This window comes from Chanos chanos, chromosome 9 (genome assembly GCF_902362185.1).
Source record: "Chanos chanos chromosome 9, fChaCha1.1, whole genome shotgun sequence".
Lineage (NCBI taxonomy): Eukaryota > Metazoa > Chordata > Actinopteri > Gonorynchiformes > Chanidae > Chanos > Chanos chanos.
The window spans coordinates 18,709,259-18,723,355 of record NC_044503.1 but is presented as its reverse complement, the minus strand read 5'-3'; the positions used below and the strand labels follow the sequence as shown (position 1 = coordinate 18,723,355).

At 39.4% G+C, this 14,097-nt stretch overlaps 1 protein-coding gene across 1 annotated transcript in view; it reads right to left on the bottom strand.

Moving 5' to 3' along the window:
• The window catches only part of plch2a (phospholipase C, eta 2a), a 44,327-nt gene extending 30,748 nt beyond the window's left edge, over positions 1–13,579 (bottom strand). The window contains exons 1-5 of the mRNA XM_030785276.1: positions 13,330–13,579; positions 8,602–8,748; positions 6,522–6,764; positions 5,747–5,877; positions 48–218 (exon numbers count right to left, since the gene is read on the bottom strand). Of these exons, the coding sequence (XP_030641136.1) occupies positions 48–218; positions 5,747–5,877; positions 6,522–6,764; positions 8,602–8,748; positions 13,330–13,579 (942 nt within the window). The remainder of the gene's footprint in view (positions 1–47; positions 219–5,746; positions 5,878–6,521; positions 6,765–8,601; positions 8,749–13,329) is intronic.
• Positions 13,580–14,097: the final 518 nt, after the last annotated feature.

The following is a 14,097-nucleotide window of genomic DNA, read 5'->3' as shown; positions in this document are numbered from 1 at the left end:
GTCTCTTACACATTTCCATCCAGATAAGTGTTTAGCCAGCTTCTCACCTTTTGTTCATTCTCCAGGAAGCGCTTCAGGTCCTCTGAAGCCAGACTTTCTTTATGATTACTGTACATAAGCATCAGCAGATACAGGTCTCGGCGAGTTGACATCATCTTGTAGAAGGAGCAGAATTCATCAAAGCCCAACATGCCTTGTATATCATCTGTGTCTGCCTCCTTGGGAGAGACAAAAGAGAAAATAAAATTCATTATTTTGGAATGTGGAGATTTCACAAGAAAATCTAGAAACACAAAACATAAACTGATTTGATCAAGATTCAGATTATTTTAGCTTACAACCTTTGGTGGTGATAGCTAATTATCTTTTTAGTATCTTCATAGTTTGAATTAATGAAGTTTTCTGGTATATTATTACAGGTGAAGTCATAAACATACAGAAAATCATGGGAAGCTGATCTGATAAGCAAGTGTGCCAGTGATTGTTAATATTAAATCAATAATTTGCAAATTAATCATTAATAAGTAAAGTAAAAATGCTGTAAGAATGGAATATAAACTTGTAGCAAGCTACCACACAGTTAACGAAACACCACCAGAAATGAGGTTTTGAGCCCAAATGCCCTTAATCAGACTTGTCAAAAAAAAGAAACACAATAAACATCACACAATGGTTAAACTTTCTCATAGACCACATATCCATGGAAAGAATTTCATTCCAACACCAAAACTTATACTTTCAAAAAATCTGTGCCCCTTTCATAAATTCATTCATTTGCATGCTAACTAACGCCCCCCCACGCATACTTCAAAGAAACTATCACTATTATTGTTATTATTAGTAGTAGTAACTATAGTAGTAGTATTATGATGGCGTTATTGTCAATATTGTTGTCATCCATTATGGTCATCAATGTTGTCACTATTATTATTACTAAGTTTCCATATTATAATTATTGTCGTTACTTCCCCCATCACAGCATCACTCCTTTGTCTTGTCCCACATATAGTTTTCTATTTACTTTTCTTCTTTATCCCTCACTCCCTTATTAACTTTCATTGATTTTGTCCTTCTGTCTGTCTCCTTGTCTACCTGTTCACCTGTCTGTCTGTCATTCTACAGCATGTCACCTGTCTGTCTGCATGTTTGTTCGTTTGCCTGTCCACCTGTGTCCTCTGTACACAAGTATGTAGACTCATCAAATAAAATTTATAAAAAGAAACAAGACAAAAAAAAAAAGAGAGAGAAAGAGAAAGTACGGTGCGACTCCCATGTTGGAGGGATGGTGGCGGGCTTAGAAAAAAAAATTTGTCAAATAACAAGACTCCAGTGAATACCCATAATTCAGCACAAAAAATGACCACCTCATGCACAATCAAGTACAGCACATGGTACCGTACACATGAGATAGATGCTCTAGCTGGCAGTAGTATGACATAAGCTGATGGTGGGCTGTTAAGCACCTTTTCCCACCATCTCTGAGAACCCAAGACCCTATGGCACTATGTGGTCCCACTCCATAAAACTTACACATTTCTTCCAAAACACCAGGCTCTGACTTATTGCCTTGATGGAATTAAACTCTTAATAGCCCAAGTTCAGTCGTGAATTTGTACAAAACTCACATGAATCAGTAACATGAAGTGCCTGTTTCTGTAAAGGCACTGATTTTGAATTGTATTTCAAATAAATTAGCAGATTTGGTTACTCAAGAAATGGTATAGAGCTGAAACGTAATAGGTGTGAATTTGTGTAAAAACCCATAAGGTTTTCTTTGTTCTCTTCACTGCCGTTGATAATTTTAGTGTAATATGGTTCCATTGCACATGTATCTGTGAGCCACTGAAAATGCTGATTCAGAAATCAGGTCGCTAATGATAGATGGATGTAGTACATGACGATTAAGTACCAGCACAGTAGCATAGTGGGCAGCAGGCAGAGGCAGTCCAGTTTTGTGCTCATAAATGACACCATCTGGCAACAAATTAAAAAATTAAAAATAATAAAAACTGATGTATACTTTGTTTTGGTTTTACAAATGCAAAGGCTGTTTTGCTTATATCTGTCATGCTCATTTGAAATCCATTTAAAGTCTTTGTTTGGTGAAAATCCTCTCACAAGTTGCAAACATAAAAAGTAGACTTGAGGTAGGAAACAAACTTTCAAGTGTGTGAAAAATTACGAAAGCACTTTGTATCAGTTGCTGAGGCAAAGAGACCACTTGATTAACACGACAGCTGATTGAAAGTGTTTAAAAGCAGAGCCGAAATGCGAAGTTTAGTACTTCCCGTGTGAAACAGAGGTCTTAGCTCCAGTCCTAATCCATCGCACTGTAATCTTTTCTCAGAAAATGGGGAAGCAGTGCAGGACTTTCCGTTTATGGCGGGAAAACAGTTTTCTCAGTTTATTGTTTCTCAGTCAGATTCTAGTTCAGGCATTGTGAACAGCCTGAGCCCACAAGCTCAGTGCATCAAAGCCAATAACACACAGGCGCAGGCCATTAGGCTCAGCCTCCTAGGATCAGGGAATGGTTCATTAATCAGCATTGGGGAAAACAACAAAAACTATGCCCAAACTTCAACAATATCAGAGGGAATCAGATCATCAGAGTGAATATGAAATATATGACTGAGACAAAACAAGGGCATGAATCATTCAGAATAAAATCAGAAAACAAAAAAATGATGTGTTTTCATGCATATTTAGGAGCACACACTTGACAGAGGATCTGTGGATTTTATTTAAAATGATTTGCATTGAGCAGACCTTGGAGAATGCTCCTGGAGAATCCACTGTTCTTCCATGCTGAAAGAACATGAAAAGCTTGTGAAGCTGTATTTGACACAACACTGCATGAAGTAACCCTCAGGAGTTTGTTTTAACTTTACCAACTGTTGGCAAATCAAACTAGCCAAGCCTGTATGACAGTAGGTTAAGGTAGTGCATTAGCAGGTGAAGTGTCAGACATACTGACTGAGCTCCTTACTGGCTTAATGAAGACAAACTTAAATTTAACAGGTGGCCATTGGAAGAAGTTGAAGAGAATAACAGAGGTTATTCTCAGAGTTAATCACTGGTGTCTTGCAGGAGACACACACTCCTGTTCAAGTGAAGGCCCATATTGCACGCCTGTTCTCCACTTTGTCCTACATCAAAGACCATCTGTATGTCTTTACAACAGATGGTCCAGACACTCAATGACCCACTGCACTACCAAGGTGGACTCTTGGTCACTCAAAGAGACACTAATCCAGATGGTTGGGACAGGAAATCAGTGCTTAGTGAATTCAAGAGTCAGCTTAGGCTACTTAGACTGCTGCATGCTAAGAAGTTTCATGGACTAAATCAATCAATCGATCAGTCAATCAATTCTGTGATGTCAGGTTTGAAACCAAGTGATGAAAAATACATTATTTTAAGAACAATTTTGTTTATACCATTTATACTGCTGTTTGCACTTTTTACTGCTGTTACTCCATACTTCATTGTTGTTACTCTGTGCTGTATTAGTTCTATTGCTCCATTTTGAACTCTGAACTACTGCACTATTTATTTACTACCACCGGTCACTGTTTATACAGTTTACAGTTTTACACTGTTTTACACGGTTTCGCTACTTTTCCTTTTTTTTTCCTTTTTTTTTTACTACTTTATTGCTATTTTATCTTATTTGTTGTTCAATTTTACGTTATTTATTGTTTGTTTGTTTGTTTATAACATTGACTACCTTATTTCGTTGTTGTGAAGTGAAAATTGTACATTGGCAATGACAAAAAAGATATTCTCTTCTGTTCTGTTCTATTCTATTAAGGATATGAAATTCACAGTTAAGTGCACACTATATGCACTGCAAAGAATTGACTGTAGAATTTACAGTAAATACTTGGCAAAAAAGTTGCCAATAAAGTATTGTAAAACTGCTGTTAATTACTGTAAGAAGAATTACAGTATATTATGAATACCTTTTACAGGTTTTTGTTGTATATAAACAGCAATTTATTGTTGTTGTTGTTGTTTTTACAGAAAAACAACAATAAATTGTAATCTAGTTTACAACATTATCTTGTATTCTATTCAAATTATCTTGTATTCTGTTCAGAAGTTACCAGTAAATAGCAGTTAATACTTCGCAATACAATATGTTGTTATAGAATATTTTTTACAGCTAATTTTGTTTCTGTTTTTTTGTTTTTTTTACATTAGCTCATCTCACTCAGCATTTACTAATTATCTAAGCCACTTGTCCTAATTAGGGTCACAGGGGGTGCTGGGGCCTATCCCAGCGCACACTGGCCAAAAGGCAGGGAAACACCCTGGACAGGTTGCCTGGGCGGACACACAGACAAGCACACTCACACCCAGGAGTAATTTATGTCTTTGAACTGTGGGAGGAAACCCACGCAGAGGACATGCAAACTCCACACAGAAAGGACCTTGGCTGCCCGGTCTGGAATCAAACCCAGGAACGTCTTGCTGGGGGTGACAGTGCTACTCACTGCACCACTGTGCTTTGTGTTACCTTTGGCCTCTTTGCTTGGACCGAGACTACCAGGTGGCTGGTTATCTGACTTGTTAAAGTTCAAAACAGACTATTACCGACTATTACCTCGGCAGCCTTCGAGGTAATAGTCCACACTGTGGTATGGCAGCTTTTATTGTCTTTATTTTCTTTCCCAACATGGGCAGTGAAAACATGCCACTTTTTCAGTCGCAGCTCTACTACAACTACTACTTCCCCTTCAACCTTCCCAACATGGCCGCCCCCATCCATATCAACATATGTCAACACTTCCCATGAGCACCCCCCCCCCCCTATACAGCCTGCCCTTTATTCTAGTAACACTATTAGTATATCAGACATTCAGAATCCCCATATAGCTGGGATGGTATGATCCTTGTTTCATAACCGATTCGACTGTGAGATTGGCAGTCGAATCAGGCCCCTTAGATCGAATCGTCGAATTGTCCACTATTCGGGGTCATCCCTAGTAGTTGCAAGGAAGATATGTGTGGTCGTAAGGGAGATATGTGTGTGGTTACAAAGAAGCTGTATGTGGTTATAAGATGTGTGGTTATAAAGGAGATGTATGTGGTTACAAGGAAGATATGTATGTGGTTATGAGGGAGATATGTGTGTGGTTATAAGGGAGTTGTGTGTGGTTATAATATGTGTGGTTACAAGGGAGATGTGTGTGATTATAATATGTGTGGTTATAAGGGAGATGTGTGTGTGTTTATAAGGGAGATATGTATGTGGTTTTAAGGGATCTGGTGGTATTTTGTGTCCAGACAGGTGAGATGTCAGTTGTTAGTTTGCAGTCTTTTGATGTTTGTCAATTTAATATTTGACTTTTTAATGCTTCAACTTTTTTTCTGCAGAGTTTGGTTGACTGTTCTTTTTTTTTGGGGGGGGGGGGGGGGGGGTGGCTGACAAGCTTGGGGTGGAGCTGAGAAAAACTGGAACATTCAGTCAGTGAATAATGAGGCTGTGCACACAGCTTTTCTTTCACCCAGTACACAGCTTTTTTTCTTTACTGACACACACCAGTCATGCATCCCGACCCACCTCATCCTTAGCATCAAGAACGAGAATAACACACACACACACACACAGACACACACACACACACACCCTTTGATAATGCACATGCATTGCTATGCTTACTGTGGCTCTGTAAGCATGAACCTGTTCCACTCTCTGCCGTAAGAAGCTAACCATACCTTCCTAGTAAGAAACTAACCATACCTTGAACATCTGTTTGACTTTCTGTCGAGGCAGGTTGACATTGAGTTTGTGCAGGAGCTGCAGAACTTCACTTATACTAAGGCTGCCGTCGCCATTCTTGTCCGCCTCTGTAAATGTCTGCTTCAGCCATTTAATGGCCAGTGTTAAGGTCCCTCTAACCAGCTGCTCATACTGCTGAGTGTTTTACTAAATAAATAAGTGCAAGGGAACATTCATTAAAGTCATGTGCATTTTCTAAGATTCTAAATTAACAAGAGATATGTGCACACCTATGACATCATGTTCATATTTTGGATATCATATTTACATCAGGATTATGTCATACTGTACTTATCCACACAGACATATGTGCTGATATACATAATGTCGCTACTAAAGATGGTTTACCATAGACATGCAATCTATGTATAGTCTTCAAGGCTCCATTCTCTCATCTCTTAGGCCGTGTAGTGTACACTCATCATACCTACTGTCCTGTACATTTACTGATATTTACATGCATATATCTTTAGCAGGTACATTGAGTCTGTACTCCCTGCACTGTGCTGTTCTGTCTGGTTACCACATTGGGCCACATGTGTCATGCCCTATTGTACTATTGGGTTATTAAGTCTTGCACTGTTCTGTCCCTGCACTAAATGTCAGTCTGTGTACATAGCCCCGTCTTGTGCGTTGCATTGTGTTCCAGTAAAAATGTAACTTTATTCCAGTGTATGCCTGTATAGCGTATGAACACTGTGTGGAACTGCATGCTTTAGAATGGCTGAAGGATATTGGTCACGAGTGCGCTGTCGTTTGGCCAGGCTGTCCTCATCACTGATTCCAGCCATAAGGAACTTAAGGCCAGTAATCCAGAAGCGTGCCTCCTCCCCAGTACCACACACTAGGTCCAGAGACTCCATGTGTTCGCCATAGTAGATACTGAAGCAGCAGTTGGGGTCAAAGCTGCCATCCGCATAACGCTGGAAGATCTCAGACTGTTTCCCCTCACATACCTCACGGATGGAGTCAATGGAGACTGTGAGGAAAAGGAGGGGATAATGCATGAAATCAGCATTCAAACAGGCCTATAACCAATAACCAGTTTCCAAATCACTGTCATGGAAACTAGTTCTTTTGTTGTGTTTGTTGAAGTCACATCTTTATTTGTGCCACGTGATGTTTTATGTTCAGACATAAAGTGTTTGTGGAAATATTTACTGATTGATTAATTAATTGATTAATTGGCTGATTGATTTTTCACATGTTGTTGCTGGGAGTCAAATTGTTACACAGACAATTAAATCTGTAACTGATATTATAATTTGTTATTTCAAACCTTCCTGTAATGCTCTATTTCAAATTCATAGCCATAAAATGCACAGACAGAGGCTCTGAACAGCAGAATTCACTGAGTGTAATATTTCTGTATTGAGTAACGACTGTGCTGTGCTTTAAATCACTCTTAGACATCTCATAGGTACAGATCAGCCGTTTGTCTAGTGAATTCCAGCAGCACTTCATTCAAAGGAATTAGTGACAACAAATAACTACTCTACATGCGTTCCACAAAATATTTTATGTGTTAGCAGAGAGGGGGGAAATATGGACTGCACTGGGCTGGATTTGTGCACATGAAAGTCAAATTTCTGGGGTCTTGCTATGGAGATAAAACCCTGGCAATAAGATTGCAACACAAAGGCAGAGAAACCTGTGAGTCAGAATATTGTTATGCAGAATCAGCTATGAGGCAAAGATGAAAGGTTGTCTCCAGTACACCAGGGAATGTTCACTTTGAATGTAATATTCATTGAATGTCCCCACTAACACAGCAACGGATGGACACACCACACCATCAGGACACAGAGTCTGGTAACCTGCTGACAGTTCAAACTGTGACTCTAAATATAAAATATCAGTGATTAATATTAATACTTCATTCTTTCGCAAGTGTATCACAGAATTTATGTCTTAGGCTTTGTGTGTTAGGCTTTGTCTTTTAAGCTAAGTGTGTTAGACTGTGTGTGATGTGCTTTGTGTGTTAGGGTCTGTGTATTACACTACATGTGTCAGGCCTGCTGTGTTAGGACTGGTGTGTTAGGCCTGATGTGTAGAACTCTGTGTTAGGCTTTGTGTGTTAGGCTGTGTGTGTTAGGCTGATGAATTTGAGGAGAATGCTCCCTTAGGGCTCACTCAGGCTCTCTACACTCCACAACTCTACAATGCTCCTGACACAAAAGACAAGGATTTCATTTCCAAATGAAATCACTCACTAGTGTAGTTCTCCTAAGAGAGAGAGAGAGAGAGAGAGAGAGAGAGAGTGTGTGTTTGTGAAGTATGGGGGAGAGGGAGAGAGGGAGAGAGAGAGAGAGAGAGAGAGAGAGAGAGTCAAATCTTTCCAGTTTAAGATGATAAATAATTTAGGCTACTTAGAGGCTGATTAATTCTCAGATCAGCGTGAGGCACAGTGACAGCAGGGTGTCACAGATCCGATCCTCTCACAGGACTCAGTGACTTCACCCATTAAGCATGAATCACCACTGTCTCTGCTACATTCACACCTCCACAAAACATTCTGCCATTTAGTGTGAAGTCAGTGCTCTGTTAGTGTAATGAAACTCGATAATCTCACTCTAATTCTATTTAAGGAATATAAGTGCAATATCATTATAAATAAAAGTTTTAAAGATGATTTATGGAGCATTAAAATTATAACGCTATTGTATATGTAAGATGACAGATGTTTTACATTTAAAATAATACTATCAATGTCTGTAACTGTAAGCAATGGGTGACATGTGACAGGACCACATCACTCAACAAACACATTTCTCATAAAATTGAATTGAACTCAATAACTGAACTGAGGCACTTACTCTTGGCTTTTTCGTTTTTGCGGGAGGGCCGCCAGCGGATGCAAGACTTGTGTTCATCCAGGTAGAAGTAGCGCACAAGGCCCTTGGAACCACCTCTCAGTTTCACCATCTGAGTCCCTGTCTGCATGCAGCTCATACATTTCTCCACTGCCGAGAGAGAGAGAAAGAGAGAGAGAGTGAGAGAAAGAGAGAGAGAGAGAGAGAGCAAGAGAGAGAGAGAGAGAGAGAAAGACAGAATGAAGACTCAGTCCAGCTACATTCCAAGTATGGGGGGGGGGGGGGGAGAACACATCCGAGGATCAGAGAAACACATACAAGCATGTTCAGAGTGATATCTCTCCATTTACACACAGCATTTACACACAGAATAGATAAGATCCAGCCATACATGGGATCTCTTTGCTTACCTAGAGAGTAAAAAAGAGAGAGCTCTGCCTAAACACATTAACATGATGAAAAATCATGAAAAATCATGATGCATGTGTGGGCCATTTTTTGGACTCTGGCTCGACATTTGCTACAAAAAAGCCAGAGGTGAGCCCAGAGCACAGTCTACTGCAGCATGCTGGGGCAAGCCAGGACATACCAATGGATGGCACAGTCTGGTGTTCATTAGCAGTTTGGTTGGTCACAGGTAAGGTTTGGTACATCTAGTGTTATTAGTCAATAACTATTATATATCTATTAGTCAATTTTCATTTGCAAAAGAATATCTTATAGATATGTTACACAATGAAACTTTTAGTGGCCATGACTCATTTTTTTTCTGTTTGCGCCCATTCAACAAAAGCTGCCACTAATTCAAATATAGAGAAAAATTGCTCCCTAAGATACAACATTCAACAAGTCATATTTCCCTACTGATCCCAGGTGAAGAATTCCAAACCTTTCTGTATGCATCAACTTTCCTGAATCATGTTCATGTCATAGAAAAAATATGTGAGTGTTTTTTGTTTTGAAAGTAAAGGTAATTTGTGTTGCCACTCAGAAATTCAATCCAAATGTAATCAAATATTTGTGATGTGAGGCTGTGAACTCAGGCTGACAATTTTAAGGATTTCACATTTGACTAAATATTGAAACACTCGTGTCTTGACAATTGAGTTTATTTCTGTTCTATGTGTATGAACTTTACCCAGAGCTGATAACCATGGCGAGTAAGTGCCCCACTTTCACTTGTCCACGGTGCTTTAATCTTTCCACCAACAACACACACTGTTTAATTGCTCTGTACACATCAAACATGTAGGAGAGACTCTTTGATGTTTGCATATGAGTGCTGTACACACAAACACACACACACATCTCCATAAAACCCAGGGTATGACAGATTGATGTGAAATTATATTTACAGCAAATAAACAACCATGTCATCTCAGTATGATTCCATTGATCACACTCAACCTGGAGGTTGTGTGTGCTCACATAACATTAAACACATTAGAGCAGACTAAACCAAGGCAGCCTCAGAGAGCCTCAGTTACATTAACAGCTATGTAACAATATAACAGTGTGATTCAGACATAACACACTCAGTGTCAGTGAAGTGCCGCACCCTTAAAGTGACAACAATGCTGGCTTCAAGTCACCACATATGGAGCAGGCAACCCACCACAATGAACTTTACTTTTGTTTAATGACTGACAACAAGCTACAGGCTACACTAAGAGTGAGCAAAAATCGTTAAGTGGGAAATTCATTCTTTTGCAGTCAGCTATTAGCCATATAATGAAACGTATTTTCCATTAGGACAGACATAGTTGAATTATCACTCATACTCAATGACTTTATCCCCCAAATTGGTGTTTTTATTATTATTATTATTATTATTATTATTGATTTGTTTGCAAGTTCAAAGAAAGTAAGCATTTTCTGTAGAAATACTGCAACTTGTCTGAAATAAACACCTGAAGACATGAAACAAAATCAAGGTCCTTTGACTTGACAAACATTTTTTCCATTGCTGCTTGAGGTTTGACTGTAGAATTAAGAGTGACTCGTTAACTATCACTGGGCTCCACAGACAACAAATAAATACTCATGTTGTAACACACAGACTATAAAATACAATAAATGCAAAGCAAAAAACTGTGATAGACTGAACTTCTTCATTCAAATGTTTGTTTTACTAGGTTCACAACTGTAAGTTTCAATATGCTTACTACATTTCCCTGTGACTCTGAAACCCCTGTGAGATATTGTAATGCAAGTCCACAAGGAATAATGACAAATCTCAACCAAATCTCAACACATCTGTCTGTAAAATACTCAGTGGATTTTCAACAGTTCTTTCTGAACTCAGACTATGCAAACAGTTACTGAGATTAATGAGCACAAGCTTGTATCCTGTATTATATAAGCAGAAAGACCAGCTCACAAGAACAAGCATTGCACTCTGTTTGTGGGCAGAAGGAGCATTTGCACTCAGAAGTACAAGAAGCCTTCTGACAAGTAACCAGACCAAGTGGCAAACTGCTGAGCATGGTACATCTGTGAATAGGCAATGCAGACAGATATGGGGAGGTGATGAACATACATTCTCATTGCATGTCCCTGGAGGGAAGTGTAAGATCCTTCTACATATAACTCTGAGTGCATTAGACTACTGTATTGCATTCTCTGAGTATCCTGTCTTATCATTTGTTTTTAGATTCTGCCATTAAAAGCACACTATTAGTTCCATAATGTTGTAACACTCCAGACCCCAATTCTGTCTGCCCTAGTAAACTGTTTAGTTGTTGTCTGATCAATACCACAAAAGACATAAACACACTGATCATTGTCTTTGATGGTGAGTTGCATTTCCAAAAACACCGCGCAGTGTGCATCTTATTTGGGAAATATTTGGGATGATATAGTATAATTTAAGAGACAGCCATTGTGTTTTAGCCCACACCCTTCATTAACTGATAGCAAAGCCAGAGTAGTAGCAAGAGTGAAGTGAAACGACGAGCCCTATACTGTGGCACCGAAGCAGGGTTTATGGATGTGGGCTCAATAGTGGTTCTGCTGTCCAGGTACTTGCTAGCCTAACAAACAGTCACAATAAAGCTGATGCACTGTGTGTGAAAGCATCCCGGACAGCCTGAGGGAAAGCATTGTCTACTGAGCTCTCTCACAGTATCCATCTCGTTATGGGTTCCATACTGGTTGCCATAGAAACCGAGTACAGGCTTGAAGTGTTGAGAAAATAAAAGTCAGCCAGTGAATAGTAAGGATCAATTTACAATTCACTCACCAGGGCACACTGTACATACACGCTGTTTAGATCTTGATGTTTAGAATGAAATTATGAGCGTTTTTTTCTGCAAACTTATTGATGGCTACATAACACAAACAGTAATCCCTGGAGCTCTAGACTATCCTGATAAAATATTTGTCACAGGCCTAATGTCATTAATGTTGTCACAGATGGCTATGGTTAAACTCACTCTAAAATATTTTAAAATAAAGTCTGACTTGAAAAGTAAACTGGTTACTGGGACTGTAGCCCAATAGGTGATAAGAACAAGAGGTCAAAATAAAATACAAGGATGCAACAATGAAAGGTGAATGCCATAAACATTTCTGGTGTGACCAGGTCAAGTAACAGCAAAAAATGTCAAAAATGCCACGTTCTGTATCACAGGGATAGTGTCATACTGAAGACAAAGCTTCATGTGTTGAGAAGGCTTGTTCTCTCATTACTTATACCATGGACTGAGTGTGTTACAGAATTGAAATAAACACTGGAGTTTTACTTTAGTCTCTAATGTTATGCTTCTTGGGGGAAATGTACTGATCAGTGTCATGAAATGATTTGCCTGAGAGTAACTTTATACATATGCTGACAAACCCAACCTTTTTTCAGACATTTGTTAAAAAATGGTCTCCTATAATATTTATTCTGAGACAACCCAACGTGCACAGGGCAGCCGTTAGGGTTTCCACTTATTTCATTACACTGTTGACCTGATTGCCTGTAGTGTCAGCAGGATGTTGTCTCTGAAATGTGTGTCACAGTGTTAGGGTGTAAAGCCAGTGCTCTGTGCAGGTTTTACAGATTAGGGGGGATTGTCTACCAACCATATGTCACAGTGTCCCACACAGATGCTTTTACATGACACCAGCAAATTGTTTTGCTGATGATTCATCAAAGAATAGAGACCAAAGTCACTTAAACAATCTAAGGGGGAAAAAAGCCTCTTTATCGCAGGAAAGTACTGCAGTGTCTCCAGGGTTAATTTATTTCTTTGTGACTACATGTCAGTACATTATTTACATGAGTTTAAAATATCCTGGTCATTGTGGTGCAGGCATAACCTGATGATACTCTTAGATACTCTTGAAAGGCATGGAAATGACGGATGAAAGAACTCAATATTCACTCAAAGTTACACACAATGACTGGATCATAGGATCAGATTAATGAACGCTTGGTATTTGGTGAATTTTGAATTAATATTATTCACTGTTTTTTGTATGGAAAAATGAACATAGCTCACATATAATGATCATGGGTGCTGTCTGTTTTATGGCTGGAAATCCAGATATTTAAGTTCCATCAAACTACTGTCACTGTGAAGACATTTCCTGATACAGATCAAACATGAAGTAGCACAACTGCCCTACTGTGCCTCAGGATTCAAATACAGAGCCAAAACAGTGAGGAGACCAAAACCCACAAAGACTAAACATTACAGACCAAAACCACTCTTATAAACTCTGCACCTACACTTTTCATCTTACCAATTAGGCCCAATTCCCATTGGGATCCAGTGACAATCGCCCCACAAATCCAGAGGAACTCTTCAATCAGGTGGATTAAATTCACTTTGTGTGAGATGTTTGATGGTGAGCTGGCTGCCATGGGACCATGTCCACAGGCAGGAGAAGAAGCCCTGTCTCTCTCAGCTGCTGCTGATGGTTTGGTGGAAAGCCCTACCACAAACGATACTGGTTCCTTTACCACATTAGCAGCCAGAACTTCCGCGCTCATGTCTCTTAGATGTCAGAGAGCACACTGGATGCTCTCTCTATCTTTCTGAATGTCTTTATTAATTCTCTCAATTTTAAAGACTCTTCACTCATCCAGCATGAAAAACCTCCATCTGAAATTACAAGAAACTCCACAAAAGATGTCAAAATAAGTTAGCCAATGTATTGTATTCCTCATAAAATAAAGATGTCCCTCTGAACACCGACAGAGCAGGTCTGTGAAAGTAGTCTGCAAACAGCTGCAGTCTGACTTGTTCTTGGTGTGAGTTTCTGAGTTGGTAATACCAGGAGCAGAGACAGACTGAGCCAGAGTGTCTCTGAGACTGAGACACTGAGAGACAGTGTAAACCACATACTGCATCACGTGTCAATCATTCCCAATCAGTCTCGAGCTCTAATCCACATTTAGAAGATTTGCGCCTTCAATTACAGAGAAGAGGGGATTGGGTGGAGTATGCCCAGGTGATGGAATGGAGAAGGTAAGAGATTTAAAGAACAGAGAGAGAGAGACAGAGAGAG